The 26,662-nt window shown below is 41.6% G+C and overlaps 2 protein-coding genes across 5 annotated transcripts in view; one reads left to right on the top strand and one right to left on the bottom strand.

Annotated features, from left to right (window-relative positions):
* Positions 1 to 1,511: 1,511 nt before the first annotated feature.
* LOC124046211 (MAPK/MAK/MRK overlapping kinase-like) lies at positions 1,512 to 9,897 on the bottom strand. 4 transcript variants are annotated; one of them, XM_046366334.1, is made up of 12 exons: positions 9,502 to 9,897; positions 8,585 to 8,699; positions 8,180 to 8,269; positions 8,009 to 8,079; positions 7,807 to 7,885; positions 7,620 to 7,668; positions 7,341 to 7,519; positions 7,013 to 7,114; positions 6,718 to 6,891; positions 6,469 to 6,592; positions 6,055 to 6,255; positions 1,512 to 2,853 (listed from the first exon to the last, which is right to left on the bottom strand). In XM_046366334.1, the coding sequence occupies exons 1-12, from the start codon at positions 9,785 to 9,787 to the stop codon at positions 2,776 to 2,778; spliced, it is 1,548 nt and encodes a 515-aa protein (XP_046222290.1). In that variant the 5' UTR covers positions 9,788 to 9,897; the 3' UTR covers positions 1,512 to 2,775. The 4 variants fall into 4 exon arrangements, with proteins under 4 accessions (XP_046222290.1, XP_046222293.1, XP_046222292.1 ...); XM_046366337.1 differs by having other exon boundaries at positions 9,755 to 9,893; XM_046366336.1 differs by lacking the exon at positions 9,502 to 9,897 and adding an exon at positions 8,844 to 9,318.
* Positions 9,898 to 9,917: 20 nt separating this feature from the next.
* LOC124046210 (nuclear export mediator factor Nemf-like) overlaps positions 9,918 to 26,662 on the top strand; it is a 35,097-nt gene continuing 18,352 nt past the window's right edge. Inside the window, exons 1-11 of the mRNA XM_046366333.1 lie at positions 9,918 to 10,097; positions 10,454 to 10,522; positions 10,678 to 10,780; positions 10,873 to 10,998; positions 11,176 to 11,327; positions 21,810 to 21,877; positions 22,013 to 22,102; positions 22,232 to 22,305; positions 22,403 to 22,470; positions 22,604 to 22,679; positions 22,844 to 22,984. Coding sequence (XP_046222289.1) covers positions 10,039 to 10,097; positions 10,454 to 10,522; positions 10,678 to 10,780; positions 10,873 to 10,998; positions 11,176 to 11,327; positions 21,810 to 21,877; positions 22,013 to 22,102; positions 22,232 to 22,305; positions 22,403 to 22,470; positions 22,604 to 22,679; positions 22,844 to 22,984 — 1,026 coding nt within the window. The 5' untranslated portion in view covers positions 9,918 to 10,038. The remainder of the gene's footprint in view (positions 10,098 to 10,453; positions 10,523 to 10,677; positions 10,781 to 10,872; positions 10,999 to 11,175; positions 11,328 to 21,809; positions 21,878 to 22,012; positions 22,103 to 22,231; positions 22,306 to 22,402; positions 22,471 to 22,603; positions 22,680 to 22,843; positions 22,985 to 26,662) is intronic.

A 26,662-nucleotide genomic window follows, 5' to 3' on the forward strand; every position in this document is an offset into this window, starting at 1 on the left:
CTTCAGTATTGACCTGAAGTTGGTGTAGTGCCTCCAGCCTCTGCACGTGGTTGTTTGTACAGATGAACGTGGTACCTTCAGGCTTTTGGACATTGCTCCCAAGAATGAACCAGACTTGTGGTCTACAACTTTTTTTCTGAGGTCTTGGCTGATTTATTTTGATGTCAAGTAAAGAGGTCCTGAGTTTGAAGGTAGGCCTTGAAATACATCCACAGGTACACCTCCAATTGACTCAAATTATGTCAATTAGCCCATCAGAAGCTTCTAAAGCCATGACATAATTTTCTGGAATTTTCCAAGCTGTTTAAAGGCACAGTCAACTTAGGGTATGTAAACTTCTGACCCACTGGAATTGTGATACAGTGAAATAATCTGTCTGTAAACAATTGTTGGAAAGCTTACTTGTGTCATGCACAAAGTAGATGTCCTAACCGACTTGCCAAAACTGTAGTTTGTTTACAAGAAATTTGTGGAGTAGTTGAAAAACAAGTTTTAATGACTCCAGCCTAAGTGTATGTAAACTTCCAACTTCAACTGTATGTGTTGTATTGGATTTTCCCCAAACATAACGCTTTGTTTTCTTGACCAAAAGTGTGTTTTGCCACATTTAAAAACAAAAATCTTCCTTTCAGGCAACTGAGTTAGGAATAACGCCTGTATCTTTAGTGACTGGGTGTATTGATGCACCATTCAAAGTGGAATTAATAACTTAACCATGCTCAAAGGAATATTAAATGTCTGCTTTTTTTTACCCATCTACCAATTGGTGCCCTTCTTTGCGAGGCATTGGAAAACCTCCCTGGTCTTTGTGGTTGAATCTGTGGATGAAATTCACTGATCAACTGAGGGAACTTACAGATAATTGTACATGTGGCGTACAGAGATGAGACATAAAAATAACATGTTAAACACTATTATTGCACACAGTGAGTCCATGCAACTTATGACTTGTTAAGCAAATGTTTAGTCCTGGACTTCTTTAGGCTTGCCACAACAAAGGAGTTGACTACTTATTGACTCAAGACGTTTCAGCTTCATTAAAAAAAAAATTGTTTTAAAATTTCCAAAAACATTATTCCACTTTGACATTATGGAGTACCAGTGACAAATCTACATTTATTTATTTTTGTATTCGGGCTGTAACGCAATACAATGTGGTAAAAGTAAAGTGGTGTGAATACTTTCTGAAGGTAATGTATGTACACTTTATATACAAAAGTATGTGGACACCCCTTCTAACTTGTGGATTTCAGCTATTTCAGCCACACCTGTTGCTGACAGGTGTATAAAATCGAGCACAGTCATGCAATCTCCATAGACAAATATTGGCAGTAGATTGGCCTTACTGAAGAGTTCAGTGACTTTCAACGTCGTACCGTCATAGGATGCCACCTTTCCAGCAAGTCAGTTCGTCAAAGCTCTGCGCTGCTAGACCTGCCCCAGTCAACTGTAAGTGCTGTTATTGTGAAGTGGAAACATCCAGGATCAACAACAGCTCAGCCACACAAGCTCACAGAATGGGACCACCGTTCTGTGTCCTCGGTTGCAACACTCACTACAGAGTTCCAAACTGCCCATGGAAGAAACGTCAGCACAAGAACTGTTCGTCAGGAGCTTCATGAAATTGGTTTCCATGGTCCAGCAGCCACACCCAAGTCTAAGAGCACCATGTGTTGGCTGGAGTGTTGTAAAGCTTGCCGCCATTGGAACGCCAACTATGTCCATACAGATGGTTTGTCAAGATCAGTGGCAAAGAACAAACGGGCCTGCAGAGCCCTGACCTCAACTCCATAGAACACATTTGCGATGAATTGCCCAACATCTAGTGGAAAGCCTTCCCAGAAGAGTGGAGGATGTTCATAGCAGCAAAGGGGGGACCAACTCCATATTAATGTCCTTGATTTTGGAATGAGACGTTCAACGAGCAGGTGTCCACAAAATGTTGGTCATGTAGTGTACCTCTGTCTCAAAAAGCTGTCACAGTTTTGGAAAATCCTATGTAATTTGACATCATTAAAAAAGGGAAAAACATTCACAGAACATGTTACAAAATACAGTTACATTTTATACTCCTTTGGCAATGCAGTAGTATATTCTACAGATCTTTTGTAAAAGGGGTGGTACTAATGCACATTCTGAGAGTTTAAGGAGTTTCTTTTGTAATTATTGTCATGCACATGACACTTGCTTTGGAAGTCACTAGGAAATCTGCAACTTTAGATTTTATTATAAAGATATGCTCTGTGAGCAAAAAAGTGAATTTCCCAAAATCTAATTTTGTCAAGCACTAGCATACACTACACTGTGCTGAATCAATGAACTAATGCTGGCTCTGTCATCACTTGATTAACTATATCCGAGCTCATCCTTGAATTTCTGCATTGCATGCGAGTAGTCATTAGCTACATTTTGAGCAAACTTGTTAACATGACACCTAATTTAGTTAGGAAATGGCTGGGTAATTAATGGTTAATAGGCAATATCTCATTAGGCTAACACTGATGACAGAGTCAAATGTACTTTGGGGATCATGTTATATTTCATCTGCAGGAATTATGACTTGTACAAATTAACCCTGGTAATTATTGCTATGTGATATTCCTTTGTCAAAAGCCCTGTTTGCATTTCTCACCAGAAAGTAGCAGGCTTTACAGAAGCTGAATAGCTTTGTTCAAACAACATTGTCTTAACATTTCAAACAAAGCAGATTAGAGTATGTACAGTAGCTACAGGTATGTTCTGTTAAACAGCAACGGTTCTTAAGAATTGGTGCTCTCAGTAGCCACCGCGTTTCCTGTCCAAAGGAGGCATGTAGTAGGTCTTGAAAGCAGAGCGGTAGGACTCATCCCTTGGCTGTTGGGAAAAGAGACAAAGGTTATTAACAGATATGAACGACACATGGGTGAGTCCTGATACTGTATGCATCAAGGGTCTCAGAGTAGGAGTGTTGTGCTAGGATAAGTGTTGCCTTTTAGATCATAATGCATACAATTACAAGGACAGGGGGGGACCTGATCCTAGATCAGCACTTCTGAGACGCTTGACACTTACAGCCTCAAATTTTACTGGGCTGAAGGAGCCTGCATCTGATGGTCAGTCTCAGCAGAGGGAGAGGGTAGCAGACTGAGGGTCCGCCTCTCAATGTCCCTCTGCTCTCCCTTTCCTTCGCTGACACTAACTAAAAAGGGACACTGTCTTCCAGCTGATGGAGAAACTCAAATCGCACCGCATTATTTCTACCTCATGCACAAATTCGTGTTGTTACTCCTATGACCAGAGAAAGTGAAATATTCCTCAATATAAAAAAGACCCAAGCTTATCGATACACTTTCCTACTCATTCATTGCCACTGCAGTGCTGGTTGTGGCATGAGTGGAAGTAGGGAGAACGCACATGTTATGGCTTTATAGAAAGTATTGACAGTAGAGGTTGACAGATTAGGATTTTTCAATACCGATACTGAATATTGGAGGACCAAAAAAAGCCGATACCGATTAATCGGACGATTTAAAAAATAGATTTTTTATTTGTAATAATGACAATTACAACAATACTGAATAAACACTTATTTTAACTTAATATAATACATCCATAAAATCAATTTAGCCTCAAATAATGAAACATGTTCAATTTGGTTTAAATAATGCAAAACCAAAGTGTTGGAGAAGAAAGTAATAATAATAATAATAATATATGCCAATTTAGCAGACGCTTTTATCCAAAGCGACTTACAGTCATGTGTGCATACATTCTACGTATGGGTGGTCCCGGGGATCGAACCCACTACCCTGGCGTTACAAGCGCCATGCTCTACCAACTGAGCTAAAGTAAAAGTGCAATATGTTCCATGTAAGAAAGCTAACGTTTAACTTCCTTGCTCAGAACATGAGAACATATGAACACTGGTTGTTCCTTTTAACATGAGTCTTCAATATTCCCAGGTAAGAAGTTTTAGGTTGTAGTTAATATAGGAATTATAGGACTATTTCTCTCTATACCATTTGTATTCCATATACCTTTGACTATTGGATGTTCTTATAGGCACTTTAGTACTGGCAGTGTAACAGTATAGCTTCCGTCCCTCTCCTCACTCCTACCTGGGCTCGAACCAGGAACACAACAGCCACCCTCGATGCACCCTCGATGCAGCGTTACCCATGCAGAGCAAGGGGAACAACTACTCCAAGTCTCAGAACGAGTGATGTTTGAAACGCTATTAGTGCGCCTGATCTCGGGAGTTGATGGGCTTGAAGTCATAAACAGCGCAATGCTAGAAGCACAGCGAAGAGCTGCTGTCAAAAAGCACAAAGGTTTATTCTTTCCGTGAAATACGGAACCGTTCTATATTTTATCTAACGGATGGCTTCCCTCAGTCTAAATATTGCTGTTACATTGTACAGCCTTCAATGTTATGTCATAATTATGTACAATTCTGGCAAATGAATTACGGCCTTTGTTAGGAATAAATGGACATCACACAGTTCGCAATGAGCCAGGCAGCCCAAACAGCTGCATATACCCTAATTTCTTGCACGGAATGCAAGAGAAGTGACAATTTCCCAAGTTATAAGAAATTCATGTTAGCAGGCAATATTAACTAAATATGCAGGTTTAAAAATATATACTTGTGTATTGATTTTAAAGAAAGCCATTGATGTTTATGGTTAGGTACATTGGTGCAAATGCGCTTGTTAAATCATCACCCGTTTTCCAAGTAGGCTGTGATTCAATGAGAAATTAACAGGCACCGTATCGATTATATTCAACACAGGACACACTAGATAACTACACATGGTTGATGATATTACTAGTTTAACTAGTGATTATGTTAAGATTGATTGTTTTTTATAAGATAAGTTTAATGCTAGCAACTTACCTTGGCTTCTTGCTGACCTCACGTAACAGGTAGTAAGCCTGCCACACAGGCTCCTCGCAAGTTCAAATCCCTGAGCTAACAAGGTAAAAATCTGTCGTTCTGCCCCTGAACAAGGCAGTTAACCCACCGTTCCTAGGCCGTCATTGAAAATAAAAATGTGTTCTTAACTGACTTGCCTAGTTAAATAAAGGTGTAAAAAATAAAATAAATATTTGCCAAATCGGTGTCCAAAAATACTGATTACGATTGTTATGAAAACTTGAAATCGGCCCTAATTAATTGGCCATTACGATTAATTGGTCGACCTCTAGTTGACAGTACAGAGTAAAAACAAACATGAACTCATTCATAAAAACAGCAACTCTGCTGTAGTCGTTGAAGTCTCTCTCTAGTCATGGTTTTAAAAGTTTAGAAATCTCAGTCAATTTTGCTGTAGCTTTCATTTTTTTAGTAATTTAGCAGACGATCTTATCCAGAGCGATCTTATCCCCCCATTTTTTATTTTACCTTTATTTTACTAGGCAAGTCAGTTAAGAACAAATTCTTATTTTCAATGACTGCCTAGGAACAGTGGGTTAACTGCCTGTTCAAGGGCAGAATGACAGATTTTGTACCTTGTTAGCTCAGGGATTTGAACTTGCAACATTTCAGTTACTAATGCTCTAACCACTAGGCTACTCTGCCACCCCATACTGGTCCGCCATGGGAATTGAACCCACAACCCCGGCATTGCAAGCGTCATGCTCTACCAACTGAGCCACACAGGACTTTCTTTTATGCCTTCTACATTACTGCAGACATGGTAATCTGAGCCATCTGATAGGCCAGCGGTGGGCATATAGTGCTCCCCCCGGGAAGGCAGGATTTGTACCCTCTGACAAATAAAATGGGAACATGTTATCCACCCGGCGCACAGGACAGCTGAATCGGGTGCACATACCACCAAAAACGCAAAACTAATTCAAAAAATAGGAACGTAAGGTTTATCGACTTAGAAGGCCTTGGAGATCGACCAGTCAATAGCGATCGACCGTTTGGAGACCACTGCTTTATAAGATGTGCAATAAAGTAATGTCCATACAAGACTTTTGTCGTAGAGAGTAGCCTTAGTGATGTCTTAAAATAGGGAGTAGCCGTAGGGATGTTGTAAAATGTACATCATAATGGAGTGCGTTTACCTTAGCCAACCGCAAGTGGCACTTTTTTGACGTGATGACTGGAAGGGGGGACCCACGGTGATTGATGGTAAGAGCTGACACTGTGGTAACAGGGTAGGTGATCTGGGGTGCAGGCACTACCACATTGAGCTTTGGTAATTCCACTGGATAATGTTGGATGTTGCGTCTGATCCGAGGCTCGGCAACATGCTTTATGTTGTGCTGCAAAACAAAATAATATTAGGCCATCATGAGAGACTAACCACATCATAGCAGGGCAAAGTGCATCGCAATGGTACTTTTGGTACTATTTCCAGTATGTAGCCTACTATTACATGTCATCCTAATCTTTGTAATGGGGTTTTCATTACTCATAAAATCTGATGTAGGGTCAACCTTTTGGACCTATTTTTAAGCGATGTGGCCATCTCTTACATGCCTCCTGCCCTGTCTGGCCATGCGCCACATGTGATCCACAGAGTTGGGGGTCCCACTGCTCTGTCCTCCCTCTACAGTCCCAATGGCCCTGTGCAGACTATCAGCTCTCCTCTCTGCCAGCCTGAGACAAGGACCAAAGAGGACAGGAGGGAAGATAGCATTTACCAAATGAAATAATGTATCTTACACACTACTTAAGGCACAGTACAGTATGTCTGGATTTTCTATCCAGTACAGTGTGCTTACCGTAGCTCTCTAAAATAGGCGTGCTGTAGTGCCGCTCGTGAGCCAATGCGCTCCTCTGGGTCGTAGGCCAGCATCTGGTAGAGCAATGACAGACTGGGCGCAGAACAGTTTGGGATGAGCCGAGAGATCCCACTGCCCTTCCGTGGAGGGAAGTCAAAACGAATCGCCCTAGACCTGTCAACAATAATGTACAACAATGTCACTAAGGACAATTGTTTCCATTGAACATACTGTGAAGGTATTAGTCTCCATTACATGAGAAATGTATATAATGCAGCCAAAGTAAGAAACGTACTGCCTGAATTTTTGAAGAAGACTGCTGTCAGGTGTACCCAAAACATCATGGATCTTGGTCACCTGATCCAACTCGTTGGTACCCGGAAACAGAGGGCTGAGACTGAAATATAAAAATATGATAATCTGTGATGCCATCAAGGCTACTTACACAACAGTATGTGTTCATGAATGTCTGACTTTGACTATAGAGGAATACATATCACTAAGGCTATAACCTAATTATAATACTACATCCTATTTAGTCGGCTTTTTGGGTATGCAAGGATGGAAAGTACATAAGCACTATGTAGTTTGAGAATTTGGTCACAGCCAATGACGAGAGGTACCTGATGATCTCGTAGAAAACGCATCCTACACTCCACATGTCCATCTTGTGTGAGTAATAGCCATCTGTGAGGAGGCACTCTGGGGCTCTGTACCAGCGGGTGGAGATGTACTCTGTGTAGGGGGGCTTGGAGTGCAAACTCCTGCACGAGCCAAAGTCTCCTAGTTTGAGCACATCATGCTATGGAAGCAACCAACCAAATCATGGGCAACATATGGTAAATAATGTAACAGTTCTTATTTACAAATTAGCAGGCAAGGTTTTCAGCATTTTTACTTACTTTGATTAGAATGTTCTCTGGCTTAACATCACGGTGGAAGATCCCATTGCTGTACGAAGGTAACAAAAGAGTAAAACGGTTTACTTTTAGGGGAAGCAAAATAATTACCCTTAACCCCCCTGTAAGAAATGTAAACAAAAAAATGAAATATTTCATGGACAAGCTCCCATCCATATTTCATTCTTACCTATGCATGTGATCGAGTGACTTGCAAAGTTGATACATGTAGTGTCTGATTTTACTTTCTGGCAAAGGTTGTTGCCTCCCTGCAAGTGAGACAAGTTAGCAATACACAAGATAACATAATTGGAAATAGTCTGATGTACTGTAGTTACAGTTATGGTAAAGGTTTCATGTCATTCACAGTAGCAGTTCCCTGTGTGTCTGACCTCGTATGTACTCATAGATGTTCATCTCCATCAGCTCACATACCAAGGACAGGGTCCCTGATTCTTTGTCACTGTAACACATTGAATGAATCAGACAAAATGATCCATGTTATAATTCAGTTCAGGCTTCACACATACAATGAAAACGACTGTGACAAACATTGTACTCACAATATTAATTCATGCAGCTGAATGATGTTGGGGTGAGGGTTCAGTTTCTTCATGGCCTGGACTTCTCGTAGGTTGTTGGCCTGTTCCAGGCTGAGCAACAACAAACAAAACACATTTATTATGTGTAACTTTATCTTTCTATTGTAGAGAACATGTCTCATGACTCATTTTCAAAGATGTAGGCTTAAATTCTTGCCACAAAACTTGTTGTCCCTCGCTGACCTCACTTGGTATGTTGAAACCAATATACACATCAATGGTTGACACCCAGTAGGATAGGTAGGGGTGTCATGCTGCTGCTGCTGGCTTTCGAGGCAAGGGTCCACGTACAAAGAGGATGCCATGCACCTGAAGGCAAGCAGCAGGCAGAAAGAACCATTTATGGGCAACACTCATGATAATTACCTGCTGAGTGACTGCTTCATCGTTTTACAAGCATAATATTTCCCATCTTTCAGGCTTTGAGCCTTAACCACTTCTGAAAATGTCCCTTCTCCAATTTTCTTGATTATCTTGTAATCTGCATAAGAACAAAGGAGTTGAGAAAAAAACATGCAGCTATCTACAGTAGCTGTATCTAGCAAACGCTAGTGTACTGTACTAGTTTGCTAACGTTAGTAGCTAGCTAGCTCGTTAGTACAGGCAAACAATTCGATCAACTTACTATCCATTCTTCAAAGTGTACACTCCATATAAATCAATTATCCATAACGTTACTATCTAGGCCTATATTTAAATAACACATTGCGATATTTTCATGACACATTGTTGTCAAAGATGTGTATAACTAATCTCATTGTTCTATTTGTGGTGTTGTGGCATGTATTTCAGCTAACTAACTCCAAGATTGAAAGGCTTGGGGGAAAATATGCCTTTATGGTCTCTAACCTAGGCTAATGAAGACATTTCTAATCTCTACTACGAGCTGGCCATGTTGGCTGGGCCGTCGCCTTGGTAACCAGTCACGCCTCACCCTCAACTCTGACCTAAAAGGTGGATGATTTGAAACAAGAAACTTGTCTCGTACAGTGGCTGGCTATCTATTTCTGACATTGGACTCACACTCAATGATGTATGCACACTTTTACTGTTATGGACGTCCAAATGCCTGTATTCTGCAAATAGTATAACAATTGTGTTGTTGCTCTATTACAAAAGGTCTGCACCCATGATCAGTCGCTCAAGCAGAGAGATGGAGCCAAATGCAACATAGCTTACCAAAAAAATGCACAAATGAAACAAACATATTTCCCATAACGTAGAGCATATTCTTGTAAACATGTTGTTCGTTTGAATGTCATTTTGCGAAGTATTGATCTCACCTTTTTTCCAAAGAAGCTTGCTTAAAATGAGCTCAGATCTATTTCGATTGTACGACGTTGTATTGTTATATAGGTCCATGAAGCTTTTCCAGTCGATCCTATGCGTTTTGTTTGCTTTGCGAATGCATGCTCTATTTTTCACACCAACAAGCCAATTTGTGTAATACATAATTATACGATAGCTGACGAAGAGAACGCATTTAGTACAACAATGCCCAAGATCTACCGTTAATTTGTATCTTGAAACACTCACAAGTAGCAGCGGGTGACCATCACCTGGCAGCATCAACCAACAAAATTCATCATTGCGTAATGTAAATCATTTTCGTCCATTGTCTGCGTATGCACGTGCACAAGTGTTGGTTTGTGTGAGGAAAGTCCACGCTTGCGTGGTATTTTTGATTCAAACAGGATTCCGTACAAATGTAGACCGCGCATGCGTGCTGTAAAAGCTAGCGTGTTTCGTTGCTGTGTGCTGCTCTCCTTGTCTGCAGTGTAAATGTTTCGGACAACGAATACAAACTACTAATTTTCACCATGAAAACAAGATTCAATACCGTGGATATCAGGGCGGTCATTGCTGAGATAAATGCTAAGTAAGTTAGTCTGGTTCATGCATCATGAAACGTGCTAATGTTGGCTAGCTAGTTAACGTTAGCTAGTTACTGTAGCAAATGTCGAAGTTAAAAGAGAGTTTTGGCTTGTTCGACATTGCAGGCGACTAACTGATCTTCAAATCACCCTGGGTCATAAATAACGACTCATTATTATTGTAGCAAGATCAGTCACAATTTACCCACGAAACCTCACGGTTTTGACACTCGAACACGGCCATTGAATAACTAGCTAACTAAATAACTACTGTCAAAAATGGGTAGCTAGCTAACAAAATATGATTGGGACTTATGAATAACGTCAGCATGACACCAACTTAACTTGTTATGTTTCACAGTTACCTTGGTATGCGCGTAAACAACGTGTATGACATCGACACCAAGACCTATCTCATCCGTTTGCAAAAGTAAGTAATATCTGCTGCCTGTCAGTGGTACCAAGCTACAGCAACCATCCATGTTGTTTCCATGATGTTTGTTTCCAGAACTTGTCATGTACACGTAGTCCTAGGGATGACTGGTGTTCAAGGTTAGAATGGAAAACGTTTTTGTTTGTTTTCAGGCCTGACACCAAATCTATTCTACTGGTTGAATCTGGACTCCGCATTCATTCTACAGACTTTGAATGGCCCAAAAATATGATGCCCTCTGGCTTTGCCATGAAAGTGAGGATATTGTTGTTTTTTCAGTTGTCCATTCACTTGTCAAGCAATGATGGATGTCTTTTAACTGACTGTATGATGACAATTCCCCACAGTGTCGAAAGCATCTCAAGTCAAGACGACTAACACAGGTGAAGCAGCTTGGGGTTGACAGGATTGTTGACATCCAGTTTGGCTCAGATGAGGCTGCTTACCATCTGATAGTGGAACTCTATGACAGGGTGAGAAATTACCATTCCCTTTTTCCTCTCTCCGAGTCTGAGGTTTTCATTGTACTCCTCAACTGTAGAATACAGTACTCGTTTCATATTTAGCAATGATATTAGATAATCCATGCTGTTTTCTTTATGATCGTCATGTTGAATGCAGTGTAATGTGCACCCCCTGTGTATGTGAAGGGTAACATTATCCTGGCGGACCACGAGTACACCATTCTGAACCTGCTGCGCTTCCGCACAGCAGAGGGAGAGGAAGATGTGAAGATAGCGGTGAGGGAGAGGTACCCTGTGGAGAACGCCAGGCCCCCAGAGCCCCTCATCAGCCTGGAGAGGTAAGACATCTCCTGGAGGCAGATAGTGGGGTAGGATGAATTAATCATGCGTGAAGAGTGGGTTAGGATGAATCATGGGGCCAATGCAGGCAAAAGATTGGGAAAATGTCACAATTTCTCACAAGATGTTTAGTGATCTGAGCATTGTATTCAATTATATATATAGGGTATATGACACACCTACTCTTTAAAGGGATTTTTATTTTTACTATTTTACACATTGAAGAATAATAGTGAAGACATCAACTATGAAATAACACATGGAATCATGTAGTAACCAAAAAAGTGTTAAACAAATCCTAATATATTTGAGGTTCTTCAAAGTATCCACCCTTTGCCTTGATGACAGTTTTGTACACTCTTGGCATTCTCTCAACCAGCTTCATGAGGTACCGTGGGGCCAAAAAGTATTTAGTCAGCCACCAATTGTGCAAGTTCTCCCACTTAAAAAGATGAGAGGCCTGTAATTTTCATCATGTGACAGAAAAAAATGAGAGAAAAATCCAGAAAATCACATTGTGGGATTTTTTATGAATTTATTTGCAAATTATAGTGGAAAATAAGTATTTGGTCACCTACAAACAAGCAAGATTTCCGTCTCTCACAGACCTGTAACTTCTTCTTTAAGAAGTTTGCTAGAGAGCATTTGGATGATCCAGAAGAAGATTGGGAGAATATCATATGTTCAGATGAAACCAAAATATAACTTTTTGGTAAAAACTCAACTCGTCGTTTTTGGAGGACAAAGAATGCGGAGTTGCATCCAAAGAACACCATACCTACTGTGAAGCATGGGGGTGTAAACATGCTTTGGGGCTGTTTTTCTGCAAAGGGACCAGGACGACTGATCCGTGTAAAGCAAAGAATGAATGGGGCCATGCATCGTGAGATTTTGAGTGAAAACCTCCTTCCATCAGCAAGGGCATTGAAGATGAAACGTGGCTGGGTCTTTCAGCATGACAATTATCCCAAACACACCGCCCGGGCAACGAAGGAGTGGCTTCGTAAGAAGCATTTTAAGGTCCTGGAGTGGCCTAGCCAGTCTCCAGATCTCAACCTCATAGAAAATCTTTGGAGGGAGTTGAAAGTCCGTGTTGCCCAACAACAGCACCAAAACATCACTGGTCTAGAGGAGATCTGCATGGAGGAATGGGCCAAAATACCAGCAACAGTGTGTGAAAACCTTGTGAAGACTTACAGAAAACATTTGACCTCTGTCATTGCCAACAAAGGGTATATAACAAAGTATTGAGACACTTTTGTTATTGACCAAATACTTATTTTCCACCATCATTTGCAAATAAATTCATAAAAAATCCTACCATGTGATTTTCTGGATTTTTTAAATTCTCATTTTGTCTGTCATAGTTGAAGTGTACCTATAATTAAAATTGCAGGCCTCATCATTTTAAGTGGGAGAACTTGCACAATTGTTGGCTGACTAAATACCTTTTTGCCCCACTGTAGTTACCTGGAATGCATTTCAATTAACAGGTGTGCCTTAAGTTAATTTGTGGAATTTCTTTCATTAATATGTTTGATAGCCCTATTTGGTAAAAGACCAAGTCCATATTATGGCAAGAACATCTCAAATAAACAAAGATAAATGACAGTCCATCATTACTTTAAAACATGGTCATTCAATCCAGAAAATTTCAAGAACTTTGAAAGTGCAGTCCCAAAAACCATCAGGCGCTATGATGAAACTGGCTCTTACGAGGACCGCCACAGAAGATGAGACCCAGAGTTACCTCTGTTGCAGAGGATAAATTCATTTATTAACTGCACCTCAGATTGCAGCCCCCCCCCCAAAAAAAAATATTTATTTTTTATTTCACCTTTATTTAACCAGGTAGGCAAGTTGAGAACAAGTTCTCATTTACAATTGCGACCTGGCCAAGATAAAGCAAAGCAGTTTGACACATACAACAACACAGAGTTACACATGGAGTAAAAGAAACATAGTCAATAATAAAGTATAAACAAGTCTGTATACGATGTAAGCAAATGAGGTGAGATAAGGGAGGTAAAGGCAAAATAAGGCCATGGTGGCAAAGTAAATACAATATAGCAAGTAAAACACGAATGGTAAATTTGCATGGAAGAATGTGCAAATTAGAAATAAAAATAATGGGGTGCAAAGGAGCAAAATAAATAGGTTAAATACAGTAGGGAAAGAGGTAGTTGTTTGGGCTTAATTATAGGTGGGCTATGTACAGGTGCAGTAATCTGTGAGCTGCTCTGACAGTTGGTGCTTAAAGCTAGTGAGGGAGATAAGTGTTTCCAGTTTCAGAGATTTTTGTAGTTCGTTCCAGTCATTGGCAGCAGAGAACTGGAAGGAGAGGCGGCCAAAGAAATAATTGGTTTTGGGGGTGACTAGAGAGATATACCTGCTGGAGCGTGTGCTACAGATGGGAGATGCTATGGTGACCAGCGAGCTGAGATAAGGGGGGACTTTACCTAGCAGGGTCTTGTAGATGACATGGAGCCAGTGGGTTTGGCGACGAGTATGAAGCGAGGGCCAGCCAACGAGAGCGTACAGGTCGCAATGGTGGGTAGTATATGGGGCTTTGGTGACAAAACGGATTGCACTGTGATATACTGCATCCAATTTGTTGAGTAGGGTATTGGAGGCTATTTTGTAAATTACATCGCCAAAGTCGAGGATTGGTAAGATGGTCAGTTTTACAAGGGTATGTTTGGCAGCATGAGTGAAGGATGCTTTGTTGCGAAATAGGAAGCCAATTCTAGATTTAACTTTGGATTGGAGATGTTTGATATGGGTCTGGAAGGAGAGTTTACAGTCTAACCAGACACCTAAGTATTTGTAGTTGTCCACGTATTCTAAGTCAGAGCTGTCCAGAGTAGTGATGTTGGACAGGCGGGCAGGTGCAGGTAGCGATAGGTTGAAGAGCATGCATTTAGTTTTACTTGTATTTAAGAGCAATTGGAGGCTACGGAAGGAGAGTTGTAATGGCATTGAAGCTTGCCTGGAGGGTTGTTAACACAGTGTCCAAAGAAGGCCAGAAGTATGTAGAATAGTGTCGTCTGCGTAGAGGTGGATCAGAGACTCACCAGCAGCAAGAGCGACCTCATTGATGTATACAGAGAAGAGAGTCGGTCCTAGAATTGAACCCTGTGGCACACCCATAGAGACTGCCAGAGGTCCGGACAGCAGACCCTCCGATTTGACACACTGAACTCTATCAGAGAAGTAGTTGGTGAACCAGGCGTGGCAATCATTTGAGAAACCAAGGCTGTCGAGTCTGCCGATGAGGATGTGGTGATTGACAGAGTCGAAAGCCTTGGCCAGGCCAATGAATACGGCTGCACAGTAATGTTTCTTATCGATGGTGGTTAAGATATCGTTTAGGACCTTGAGAGTGGTTGAGGTGCACCCATGACCAGCTCTGAAATCAGATTGCATAGCAGAGAATGTATGGTGAGATTCAAAATGTTCGGTAAATTGTTTGTTGACTTGGCTTTCGAAGACCTTAGAAAGGCATGGTAGGATAGATATAGGTCTGTAGCAGTTTGGGTCAAGAGTGTCCCCCCCCCCTTTGAAGAGGGGATGACCGCAGCTGCTTTCCAATCTTTGGGAATCTCAGACGACATGAAAGAGAGGTGGAACAGGCTAGTAAAAGTGGTGGCAACAATTTCGCCAGACAATTTTAGAAAGAAAGGGTCCAGATTGTCTAACCCGGCTGATTTGTAGGGGTCCAGATTTTGCAGCTCTTTCAGAACGTCAGCTGAACGGATTTGGGAGAAGGAGAAATGGGGAATGCTTGGGTGAGTTGCTGTGGGGGGGTGCAGTGCTGTTGACCGGGGTAGGAGTAGCCAGGTGGAAAGCATGGCCAGCCGTGGAAAAATGCTTGTTGAAATTCTCAATTATGGTGGATTTATCAGTGGTGACAGTGTTTCCTATCTTGTGGGCAACTGGGAGGAGGTGTTCTTATTCTCCATGGACTTTTACAGTGTCCCAGAACTTTTTTGAGTTAGTGTTGCAGGAAGCAAATTTCTGCTTGAAAAAGCTAGCCTTAGCTTTTCTAACTGCCTGTGTATAATGGTTTCTAGCTTCCCTGAACAGCTGCATGTCACGGGGGCTGTTCGATGCTAATTCAGAACGCCATAGCATGTTTTTGTGTTGGTTAAGGGCAGTCAGGTCTGGGGAGAACCAAGGGCTATATCTGTTCCTGGTTCTACATTTCTTGAATGGGGCATGTTTATTTAAGATGGTTAGGAAGGCATTTAAAAAAAAATATCCAGGCATCCTCTACTGACGGGATGAGATCAATATCCTTCCAGGATACCCCGGCCAGGTCGATTAGAAAGGCCTGCTCGCTGAAGTGTTTCAGGGAGCGTTTGACAGTGATGAGTGGAGGTCGTTTGAGGCAGTGATCGCTGAGATCTTGGTTGACGACAGCAGAGGTGTATTTAGAGGGCAAGTTGGTTAGGATGATATCTATGAGGGTGCCCGTGTTTAAGGCTTTGGGGAGGTACCTGGTAGGTTCATTGATAATTTGTGTGAGATTGAGGGCATCAAGTTTTAGATTGTAGGATGGCTGGGGTGTTAAGCATGTTCCAGTTTAGGTCGCCTAGCAGCACGAGCTCTGAAGATAAATGGGGGGCAATCAGTTCACATATGGTGTCCAGATCACAGCTGGGGGCAGAGGGTGGTCTATAGCAGGCGGCAACGGTGAGAGACTTGTTTTTAGAGAGGTGGATTTTTAAAAGTAGAAGTTCAAATTGTTTGGGTACAGACCTGGATAGTAGGACAAAACTCTGCAGGCTATCTTTGCAGTAGATTGCAACACCGCCCCCTTTGGCAGTTCTATCTTGTCTGAAAATGTTGTAGTTCGGGATTAAAATTTCAGAATTTTTGGTGTTCTTCCTAAGCCAGGATTCAGACACAGCTAGAACATCCGGGTTGGCAGAGTGTGCTAAAGCAGTGAATAGAACAAACTTAGGGAGGAGGCTTCTAATGTTAACATGCATGAAACCAAGGCTGTTACGGTTACAGAAGTCGTCAAAAGAGCGCCTGGGGAATAGGAGTGGAGCTAGGCACTGCAGGGCCTGGATTCACCTCTACATCGCCAGAGGAACAGAGGAGGAGTAGGGTAAGGGTACGGCTAAAAGCAATAAGAATTGGTTGTCCAGAACGTCTGGAACAGAGAGTAAAATGAGGTTTCTGGGGGCGATAAAATAGCATCAAGGTATAATGTACAGACAAAGGTATGGTAGGATGTGAATACAGTGGAGGTAAACCTAGGTATTGAGTGATGAAGAGAGAGATATTGTCTCTAGAAACATCATTGAAACCAGGAGATGTCATTGCATGTGTGGGTGGTGGATCTAATAGGTTGGATAAGGTATAGTGAGCAGGACTAGAGGCTCTACAGTGAAATAAGCCAATAAACACCAACCAGAACAGCAATGGACAAGGCATATTGACATTAAGGAGAGGCATGCTTAGTCGAGTGATCAAAAGGGTCCAGTGAGTAGAGAGGATTGATTGGGGGTCACGGCGATTTAGACAGCTAGCCAGGCCATCGGTAGCAAGCTAGCATAGGATGGAGGTCTGTTATTAGCCACCTCTTGCGTTCCGTCAGTAGATTAGTGGGGTTCCGTGTGGTAGAGGAGATTAATCCAAATCACACAACAACAACAAAAAACAATAGATATAGATATAGAGGCCCAAGAAGAAAAAATAATACAAATAAATTGTCCGATTGTCTATTCAGATAGCAGCCGATAAGACAGCTAACGGTTAGCGGGCCGCAGATGGGCGTTCAGGTAACGTCGCGACGGAGGAGCCAGCCGGATAACTCCTTTGGGTAGATAACGTCGGCAGTCCTGTTGTGAAGGCCCGGTGGGGCTCCGCGTAGGCAGTAAAACAGGTCCGGATAGGTGATTGTAGCCCAGGAGTGATTGATGGAACTCTTCAGCAGGCTAGCTCCGGAATAATTGATGTTTGCTCTGGAATCGACGAAAGCCGATAGTCACGGATATCAGCTAGCTAGCTGTGAGATCCAGGTATGAATGTCCAGAGTTAGCGGTTGAAATCCAGGGACATGGAGAGAAAAATTGGTCCGGTATGTTCCGAGCCGCGCTGCGCCGTACAAAACTGGCGATAGATTTTCGAGCTAAAGGATAGCTGATGGTTGCAGGCAGGCACAAACCGTGGTTAGCTGAATACTAACGATTAGCCAGTAAAGAAGCTAACTAGCTTCTGATTAGCTTCTGGATTCGCTTCTGGCTAGTTTCTAATACTATAATACTAATATTATTCTGGCTAGTTTAATAATACTTTTTTTTATAAATATAAATTGGTGAGGCGGGTTGCAGGAGAATGTTTTGAAGATGAGTTTATGGAAAATTAAAAAATATATATATAAAAGGTATGTGAAAAAAGTTTAAAAATATATGTACGGGACACGACAAGACGAGGACAAAAAACGTCTGAACTGCTATGCCATCTTGGAATCAATGAATCAAATGCTTCACAGAGTTCAAGTAACAGACGCATCTCAGAGGATGGCTTCATGGTTGAATTGCTTTACAGAAACCACTACTAAAGGACACACAAAAGAAGAAGAGACTTGCTTGGGTTAAGAAACACGAGCAATGCATATTAGATGGAAATCTGTCCTTTGGTCTAAGTCTAAATTGGAGATTTTTGGTGCCAACTGCCGTGTCTTTTGTGAGATGCAGAGTAGGTGAACGGAGGATCTCCATGTGTGGTTCTCACCATGAAGCATAGAGGAGGTAGTGTGATGGTGGGGGGTGCTTTGCTGGTGACGCTGTGATTTAGAGTTCAAGTCACACTTAACCAACATGGCTACCACAGCATTCTGCACCGATATGCCATCCCTCTGGTTAGCGCTTAGTGGCACTATCATTTGTTTTACAACAGGACAGTGACCCAACATACCTCCAGGCTGTTTAAGGGCTATTTGACGAAAAAGGAGAGTGATGGAGTGCTGCATCAGATGACCTGGCCTCCACAATCACCCGACCTCAACTCAATTGAGATGGTTTTGGGATGAGTGAAGGAAAAGCAGCCTACAAGTGCTCAGCATATGTGGGAACTCTTTTGTGGTCACTACATGATTCCATATGTTATTTCATAATTTTGATGTCTTCACTATTATTTTACAATGTAGAAAATAGTACAAATAGAGAATAACCCTTGAATGAGTAGGTGTGTGTCAACTTTTGACTGTGTGTGTGTGTGTGTGTGTGTGTGTGTGTGTGTGTGTGTGTGTGTGTGTGTGTGTGTGTGTGTGTGTGTGTGTGTGTGTGTGTGTGTGTGTGTGTGTGTAATCTGACAAGGGGAACTGTTTTGAAAACACCACGCCTCCATCTTGACATTCCCCCACCATTGCAAAATGTTATTGAAGCTATAGAAATGCATTTATTAATGTCTACATTTGTTTTTGTCACATGCATTCTGTTAGAGACACCTTAATACTTACTTTTTAAATTGTATTATGTCAGCTAAACATAAAAATAAACATGAGAAAATATATAAAATTTTCCTTAAAGTTATGCTAATATCCCCACTACAACAACAAAAATACTTGAATATGTGTAATTATCTCCTTTAAATTCAATTGAAATACTGTAGAATTATATTCATTACTATGGAGGACTGCTCCTTCTATTGGGAGTGACAATATCGCTGTCCGGTGGCTTCAAAGCTCTACAGAGGGTAGTGCGTACAACTCAGTATATCACTGGGGCCGAACTCCCTGCCATCCAGGACTTCATTACCAGGCGGTGTCAGGGGAAAGCCCAAAAATTGTCAGACTCCAGCCACCCAAGTCATAGACTGTTTTCTCTGCTACAGCATTGCAAGCGGTACCGGAGCGACACGTCTCTGACCAGAAGGCACTTGAACAGCCTATACCCCCAAGCTATATTCACTAGATTCTACCCACACACTCACATACTACACTGACACTCCAACACATACATATATTGACGCCACAGACACACTTTACATACTCTGCTTCTACTCTGTTTATTATACACTGCTCAAACAAATAAAGGGAACACTTAAACAACACAATGTAACTCCAAGTCAATCACACTTCTGTAAAATCAAACTGTCCACTTAGGAAGCAACACTGATTGACAATACATTTCACATGCTGTTTTGCAAATGGAATAGACAACGGGTGGAAATTATAGACAATTAGCAAGACACCCCCAATAATGGAGTGGTTCTGCAGGTGGTGACCACAGACCACGTCTCAGTTCCTATGCTTCCTGGCTGATTGTTTTGGTCACTTTGGAATGCTGGTGGTGTTTTCACTCTAGTGGTAGCATGAGACAGAGTCTACAATCCACACAAGTGGCTCAGGTAGTGCAGCTCATCCAGGATGGCACATCAATGCGAGCTGTGGCAAGAAGGTTTGCTGTGTCTGTCAGCGTAGTGTCCAGAGCATGGAGTCGCTACCAGGAGACAGGCCAGTACATCAGGAGACGTGGAGGAGGCCGTAGGAGGGCAACAACCCAGCAGCAGGACCGCTACCTCCGCCTTTGTGCAAGGAGGAGCAGTAGGAGCACTGCCAGAGCCCTGCAAAATGACCTCCAGCAGGCCACAAATGTGCATGTGTCTGCTCAAACGGTCAGAAACAGACTCCATGAGGGTGGTATGAGGGCCCGACGTTCACAGGTGGGGGTTGTTCTTATAGCCCAACACAGTGCAGGACGTTTGGCATTTGCCAGAGAACACCAAGATTGGCAAATTCGCCACTGGCGCCCTGTGCTCTTCACAGATGAAAGCAGGTTCACACTGAGCACATGTGACAGACGTGACAGTCTGGAGACGCCGTGGAGAACGTTCTGCTGCCTGCAACATCCTCCAGCATGACCGGTTGGGCGGTGGGTCAGTCATGGTGTGGGGTGGCATTTCTTTGGGGGGCCGCACAGCCCTCCATGTGCTCGCCAGAGGTAGCCCGACTGCCATTAGGTACCGAGATGAGATCCTCAGACCCCTTGTGAAACCATATGCTGGTGCGGTTGGCCCTAGGTTCCTCCTAATGCAAGACAATGCTAGACTTCATGTGGCTGGAGTGTGTCAGCAGTTCCTGCAAAAGGAAGGCATTGATGTTATGGACTGGCCCGTCTGTTCCCCAGACCTGAATCTAATTGAGCACATCTGGGACATCATGTCTCGCTCCATCCACCAATGCCACATTGCACCACAGACTGTCCAGGAGTTGGCGGATGCTTTAGTCCAGGTCTGGGAGGAGATCCCTCAGGAGACCGTCCACCACCTCATCAGGACTATGCCCAGGCATTGTAGGGAGGTCATACAGGCACATGGAGGCCACACACACTATTGAGCCTCATTTTAACGTGTTTTAAGGACATTACATCAAAGTTGGATCAGCCTGTAGTGTGGTTTTCCACTTTAATTTTGAGTGTGACTCCAAATCCAGACCTCCATAGGTTGATACATTTGTTTTTCCATTGATAATTTTTGCGTGATTTTTGTTGTCAGCACATTCAACTATGTAAAGAAAAAAGTATTTCGTAAGAATATTTCATTCATTCAGATCTAGGATGTGTTATTTTATTTCCCTTTATTTTTTTGAGCAGTGTATATCCTGATTGCCTAGTAACTTTTACCCCTACCCATATGTAGTTGTGTAAAGTTCTTAAGTAAAAAATAGTTTGGTGTGTCTGTACTTTACTATTTATATTTTTGATAACTTTTACTACACTACATTCCTAAAGAAAATAATGTACTTTTTACTCCATACATTTTCCCTGACACCAAAAAGTACTTGCTACATTTGGAATGCTTAGCAGGACACAAATGGTCTAATTCACACACTTATCAAAAGATCCTCTCTGTTCATCTCTACTGCCACTGATCTGGCAGACTCACTATCCATAAATTAAAAAACAAGAACATTTTGCTGTCTGGTTTGCTTAATATAAGGAATTTTAAAATATTTTTATTGTAAGTTTTGATACTTAAGTATATTTTATCAATTACACTTACTTTTGATTCTTCAGTATATTTTAAACCGAATACTTTTACTCAAGTAGTATTGTACTGCATGTTACTTGAGTATTATTCTATTAAGATATCTTTTCCACAATTATGACATTTGGGTACTTTTTCCACCACTGCCCACATGTATGTACTGTATTGGCTCAATTACCTCAAATACCTTGTATCCCTGCGCATTGACTTGTATTTCTTACTTTTTAACTCTGTACTGTTGGAAATGGGCTTGTAAGAAAGCATTTAATTGTAAAGTATACACCTGTTGTATTCGGCGTTGTGGATCTCGGAGGACCAATAAAATTAGATTTCAATAAGCAGGACTTTTTCAATCATCCAGCCAGGATTTCTGGAAAACTTGGTTATTTTGGGAAAGTTTACCGGACTTTTGCAACCCTAGTTAGGCATAAGAGTTCATTGAAGAAATAATCCTTTGTTTTGGTTTGTTTTTCATGTAGACTCACTGAAGTCCTGTCGAAGGCCACGAATGGAGAACAGGTGAAAAGGATCCTCAATCCCCACCTTCGTAAGTAGTCTTCATCTCCTCAAAGTGGCTCCATCCATTGCTCATCCAGGTTTAGTTTAAAAATAAATGTTTTACACAATGTTATTATTGTAAACAGCAGACTTACCTTCTAATATGATCTATATGCTCTTTCAGCATATGGGGCTACTCTCATAGAGCACTGTCTGATGGAAGTGGGACTCCCCGGCTTCATCAAAGTGGACAGCCAGTTTGATGCTGCACGAGGTACGTTTCTTTTAGACCAGCTGTAGCCTTTGGCAGATTACAAAGATGTGCTGCTGGTATATATTATTCAATCAATGATCATCAGAATTGTGATATTCTGGATGAAATAGGCTTAATTGTTGTCTGTAGATGCACCCAAAATCCTTGATGCCCTGCAAATGGCAGAAGTTTATATGGAGAAAACGGCAAGCTTCGATGGAAAGGTAGGTCTCACGTCTTATTGAGAATATTCATTCATACATCAGATCCATTTGTCATAGCGAAATTATAGAAAACTGTTTCTCCCTTGTTTCGTTGCAGGGCTACATCATCCAAAAATGTGAGAAGAAACCAAGTTTAGCCCCAGAGAAACCTGAAGAATTGCTCACGTAAGTTATTTTATTTGACTCTCATTCTGTACTTATGATATTATGTCTCCAAGTTCTGTTACTTGTTATGGAGGTTTTTGTTTGCTTGGTTGGTGAGATATGTTCAAGTCTCCAACATTGTCTTCTTTTACAGATATGAGGAATTTCACCCCTTCCTCTTTGCCCAACATGCAAATAGCCACTATGTTGAGTTTGATACATTTGACAAGGTGAAATTTAGAATATATGTCCTTATGTATTTATTTACCCTATGCATATGTTGGAAAAATGTCATTGTTTCCCATACGTACCTAGTGTACTAAAACTATATTGGTATTTTCACAAGCCGTAAGGTATGAGATCATTTCAGTAAGTCTTGCTCCTCTGCGCTTAGGCAGTGGACGAATTCTACTCCAAGATGGAGAGTCAGAAGATTGACGTGAAGGCCCTGCAGCAGGAGAAACAGGCTCTGAAAAAGCTGGACAATGTCAAGAGGGACCACGTGCAGAGGCTGGAGGCACTACACCAACTTCAGGTCAATACTGAAGAACTCTCGCATTACCACCAGACCTGAGCTGTGTTTGAATACTCATACTAACTGTACTATTTGTGACGTGAATTTAGTACAGTTGAAATCAGAAGTTTACATACACTTAGGTTGGAGTCATTAAAACTTGTTTTTTCAACCACACAAGTTTCTTGTAAACAAACTATAGTTTTGTCAAGTCGGTTAGGACATCTACTTTGTGCATGACACAGGTAAGCTTTCCAACAGTTGTTTACAGACAGATTATTTCACTGTATCACAATTCCAGTGGGTCAGAAGTTTACATACCCTAAGTTGACTGTGCCTTTAAACAGCTTGGAAAATTCCAGAAAATTATGTCATGGCTTTAGAAGCTTCTGATCGGCTAATTGACATCATTTGAGTCAATTGGAGGTGTACCTGTGGATGAATTTCAAGATCTACCCTGCTTGACATCATGGGAAAATCAAAAGAAATCAGCCAAGACCCCAGAAAAAAGACCTCCACAAGTCTGGTTCATCCTTGGGAGCAAACCCCTGAAGGTACCACGTTCATCTGTACAAACAATAGTACGCAATTATAAACACCATGGGATCACACAGCCGCCATACCGCTCAGGAAGGAGACGTGTTCTGTCTCCTAGAGATGAATGTACTTTGGTGCGAAAAGTGCAAATCGATCCCAGAACAACAGCAAATAACCTTGTGAAGATGCTTGAGGAAACGGGTACAAAAGTATCTATATCCACATTAAAACGAGTCCTATATCGACATAACCTGAAAGACCGGTCAGCAAGGCAGAAGCCACTGCTCCAAAACTGCCATAAAAAAGCCAAACTACGATTTGTAACTGCAAATGGGGACAAAGATTGTATTTTTTGGAGAAATGTCCTCTGGTCTGATGAAACAAAAATAGAACTGTTTGGCCATAATGACCATCGTTATGTTTGGAGGAAAAAGGGAGATGCTTGCAAGCCGAAGAACACCATCCCAACCATGAAGCACGGTGGTGGCAGCATCATGTTGTGGGGGTGCTTTGCTGCAAGAGGGACTGGTGCACTTCACAAAATAGATGGCATCATGAGGTAGGAAAATGATGTGGATGTATTGAAGCAACATCTCGAAGTCATCAGTCACAAAGTTAAAGCTTGGTCGCAAATGGGCCTTCCAAATGGTCAATGACCCCAAGCATTCTTACAAAGTTGTTGCAAAATGGCTTAAGGTCATCAAAGTCAAGGTATTGGAGTGGCCATCACAAAGCCCTGACCTCTGTCCTATAGAAAATTTGTGGGCAGAATTGAAAAGCGAGTGTGAGCAAAGAGGCCAGAAACCTGACTCAGTTACAACATCTCTGTCAGGAGGAATGGGCCACATTTCACCCAACTTATTGTGGGAAGCTTGTGGAAGGCTACCCGAAATGTTTGACCCAAGTTAATCAATTTAAAGGCAATGCTACCAAATACTAATAGAGTGTATGTAAAATCACTGGGAATGTGATGAAAGAAATAAAAGCTGAAATAAATAATTCTCTCCTATTATTCTGACATTTCACATTCTTAAAATAAAGTGGTGATCGTAACTGACCTAAGACATGGACTTTTTACTAGGATTAAATGTCAGGAATTGTGAAACTGAGTTTAAATGTATTTGGCTAAGGTGTATGTAAACTTCTGACTTCAACTGTATATAGTATGCTTATTGGTCATAGTATGGATATAGTTAGTATGCCAAAGGTTTCCGGATGTCGTACTAAATTTGCCAAAATACGAAGTATACATGCATAGGACACCATTTCTGTAATTTTTGGGCCTATTATGCACATCTTCAGAAAATGGGGCGTGGCATCACAATGTTTTCAGATTTGGAGAAAATGTCGGACTTAAGCAGTATAGTTTCTGGCGAGAGCGAATTCAAATTCATTGAACTAACTAATGGCAAATGTTAATGTTGAGCAATGTAATGCAGTAATGACATTTCAAATAAGTTACGTTACACGTTATGTTGGCTGACAATTTGTTAGCTACGCTATCCTTACAAACCGCAAAGCATTACAGCACTATGTACCGGTATGTTAGCTAGTTATCTAACGTTAGTTGGATACTAATACATCGAGCTTTCCAGGCAGTATATTAACTATCTGCTAACTAACCAACGTTTTATTGACTTGATTATTCACATCATTCTTAGCTAAGTGGTGTAGTCGTTTTGCGTTTCATCAGACGTTAATTAGTCTCGTGCACCATTGAATATGGCCGGTGTCAGTAAACGTTTGCAAAAAAAAAAGAGTAATAAATTGTTGCCAGCTGCACAGTTAGTCACCAACACTCTGGATAACATGAAAACAGCCTAACCAGCTGGCGAGTAAAATGGTCAGAGTGAGGTGTTCTCTCATTTGTGTCTGGAAGTAGCTAGCCAACATTAGCTTGGGTGCTTGACTGCTGTTGAACGCTCGGATCAGCCCTACTCCTCGTCAAGAGCGTCTAGTGTCGGCTCTGAACGCTCCGAGAGTGAAACGCTCTGAATTTACAATCTGACAACGCTCTGGATTTACGAACGCCCAGAGCACACTCTGGCACTGCAGATTTGAATTTACGAACACACCCAAAATGGTAAAATGTTTTAGTCATTTGTTATGCTAGCAGAGGTTGCATAGCAACAGCATCGACTTCCGGTAGACAGGCGGCGCTCTAGTACGCTCAACTGAAATGATACCGTTCGTTTACAGTATACTAAAATTAACTAATATATACTCATTAAGTATGTAGTATGTTAGAATGGGTATTCGAACACAGCCCTGGGTTCAACTAGTATTTGTTTTCTTTCAGATACTTAAACTGCTCTTGATTTAGCCTTCCTTGCTCAATGGAACCAATGGAGTAAACCCGACCCATCAACAGGCAGTCTCAATCAAGCACTCAAAGTATTTCAAAGATAACCAATGATATTTGAACTCGGGTCTGATCACCACAGTGAAAACAAATGGTCAGAGCTAAAGGAGTGCTAAATGCTCAAGGAGTGCTAATGGGTCCGGCCAGAGTCATGTATTTAGAGAGTTGGGCAAATGCGTTTTTTACATTATGATGCGTTTACATGACACTTCACCATTCTATGGCAGCCACGTTAGCTCCCAATTTACATTACATGGAGAATATTTAAAATATACTATAAAATTGAATGTCTAGAATGAATATTATGATGCATTTACATGACACTACAACATTGTATGTCAGCCATGTTAGCTCCCAATTACATTACATGGGGAATATTAAAACAATGTTATGTAACTGAATGTCTACAATTAGAAGAATATTCTAAAAGTTTGCCTCTCTAAATGCATGGCCCTTGGTCCCACTAATCACCCCAAACAACCCAAAAGTACCCACAACTCAAAACAAACACAAACGGGTACACAAAAGAACCCATAACAACCACAAACAGGTTCTCTCTCCCCCTCGCTCTCGCCATACTACCTGTCTAATAAAGAGTCAGGTTATGGCTGGAATGAAGGATGACTGATAGGCTGTGTGGGGGGTAATGATGGGAGGATTGTCCTCCATGATGACCCACTTTGTGTATGTGTCCCAAATGGCACACTATTCCCTATAAAGTGTACTTCCCACTTGGTCAAAAGTAGTGCACTTTATAAGGATGGGGTGGCATTTGGAAATCCGCCTATATAGCGGAGGAA

The sequence above is a fragment of the Oncorhynchus gorbuscha genome, linkage group LG10 (assembly GCF_021184085.1).
Source record: "Oncorhynchus gorbuscha isolate QuinsamMale2020 ecotype Even-year linkage group LG10, OgorEven_v1.0, whole genome shotgun sequence".
Classification (NCBI taxonomy): domain Eukaryota; kingdom Metazoa; phylum Chordata; class Actinopteri; order Salmoniformes; family Salmonidae; genus Oncorhynchus; species Oncorhynchus gorbuscha.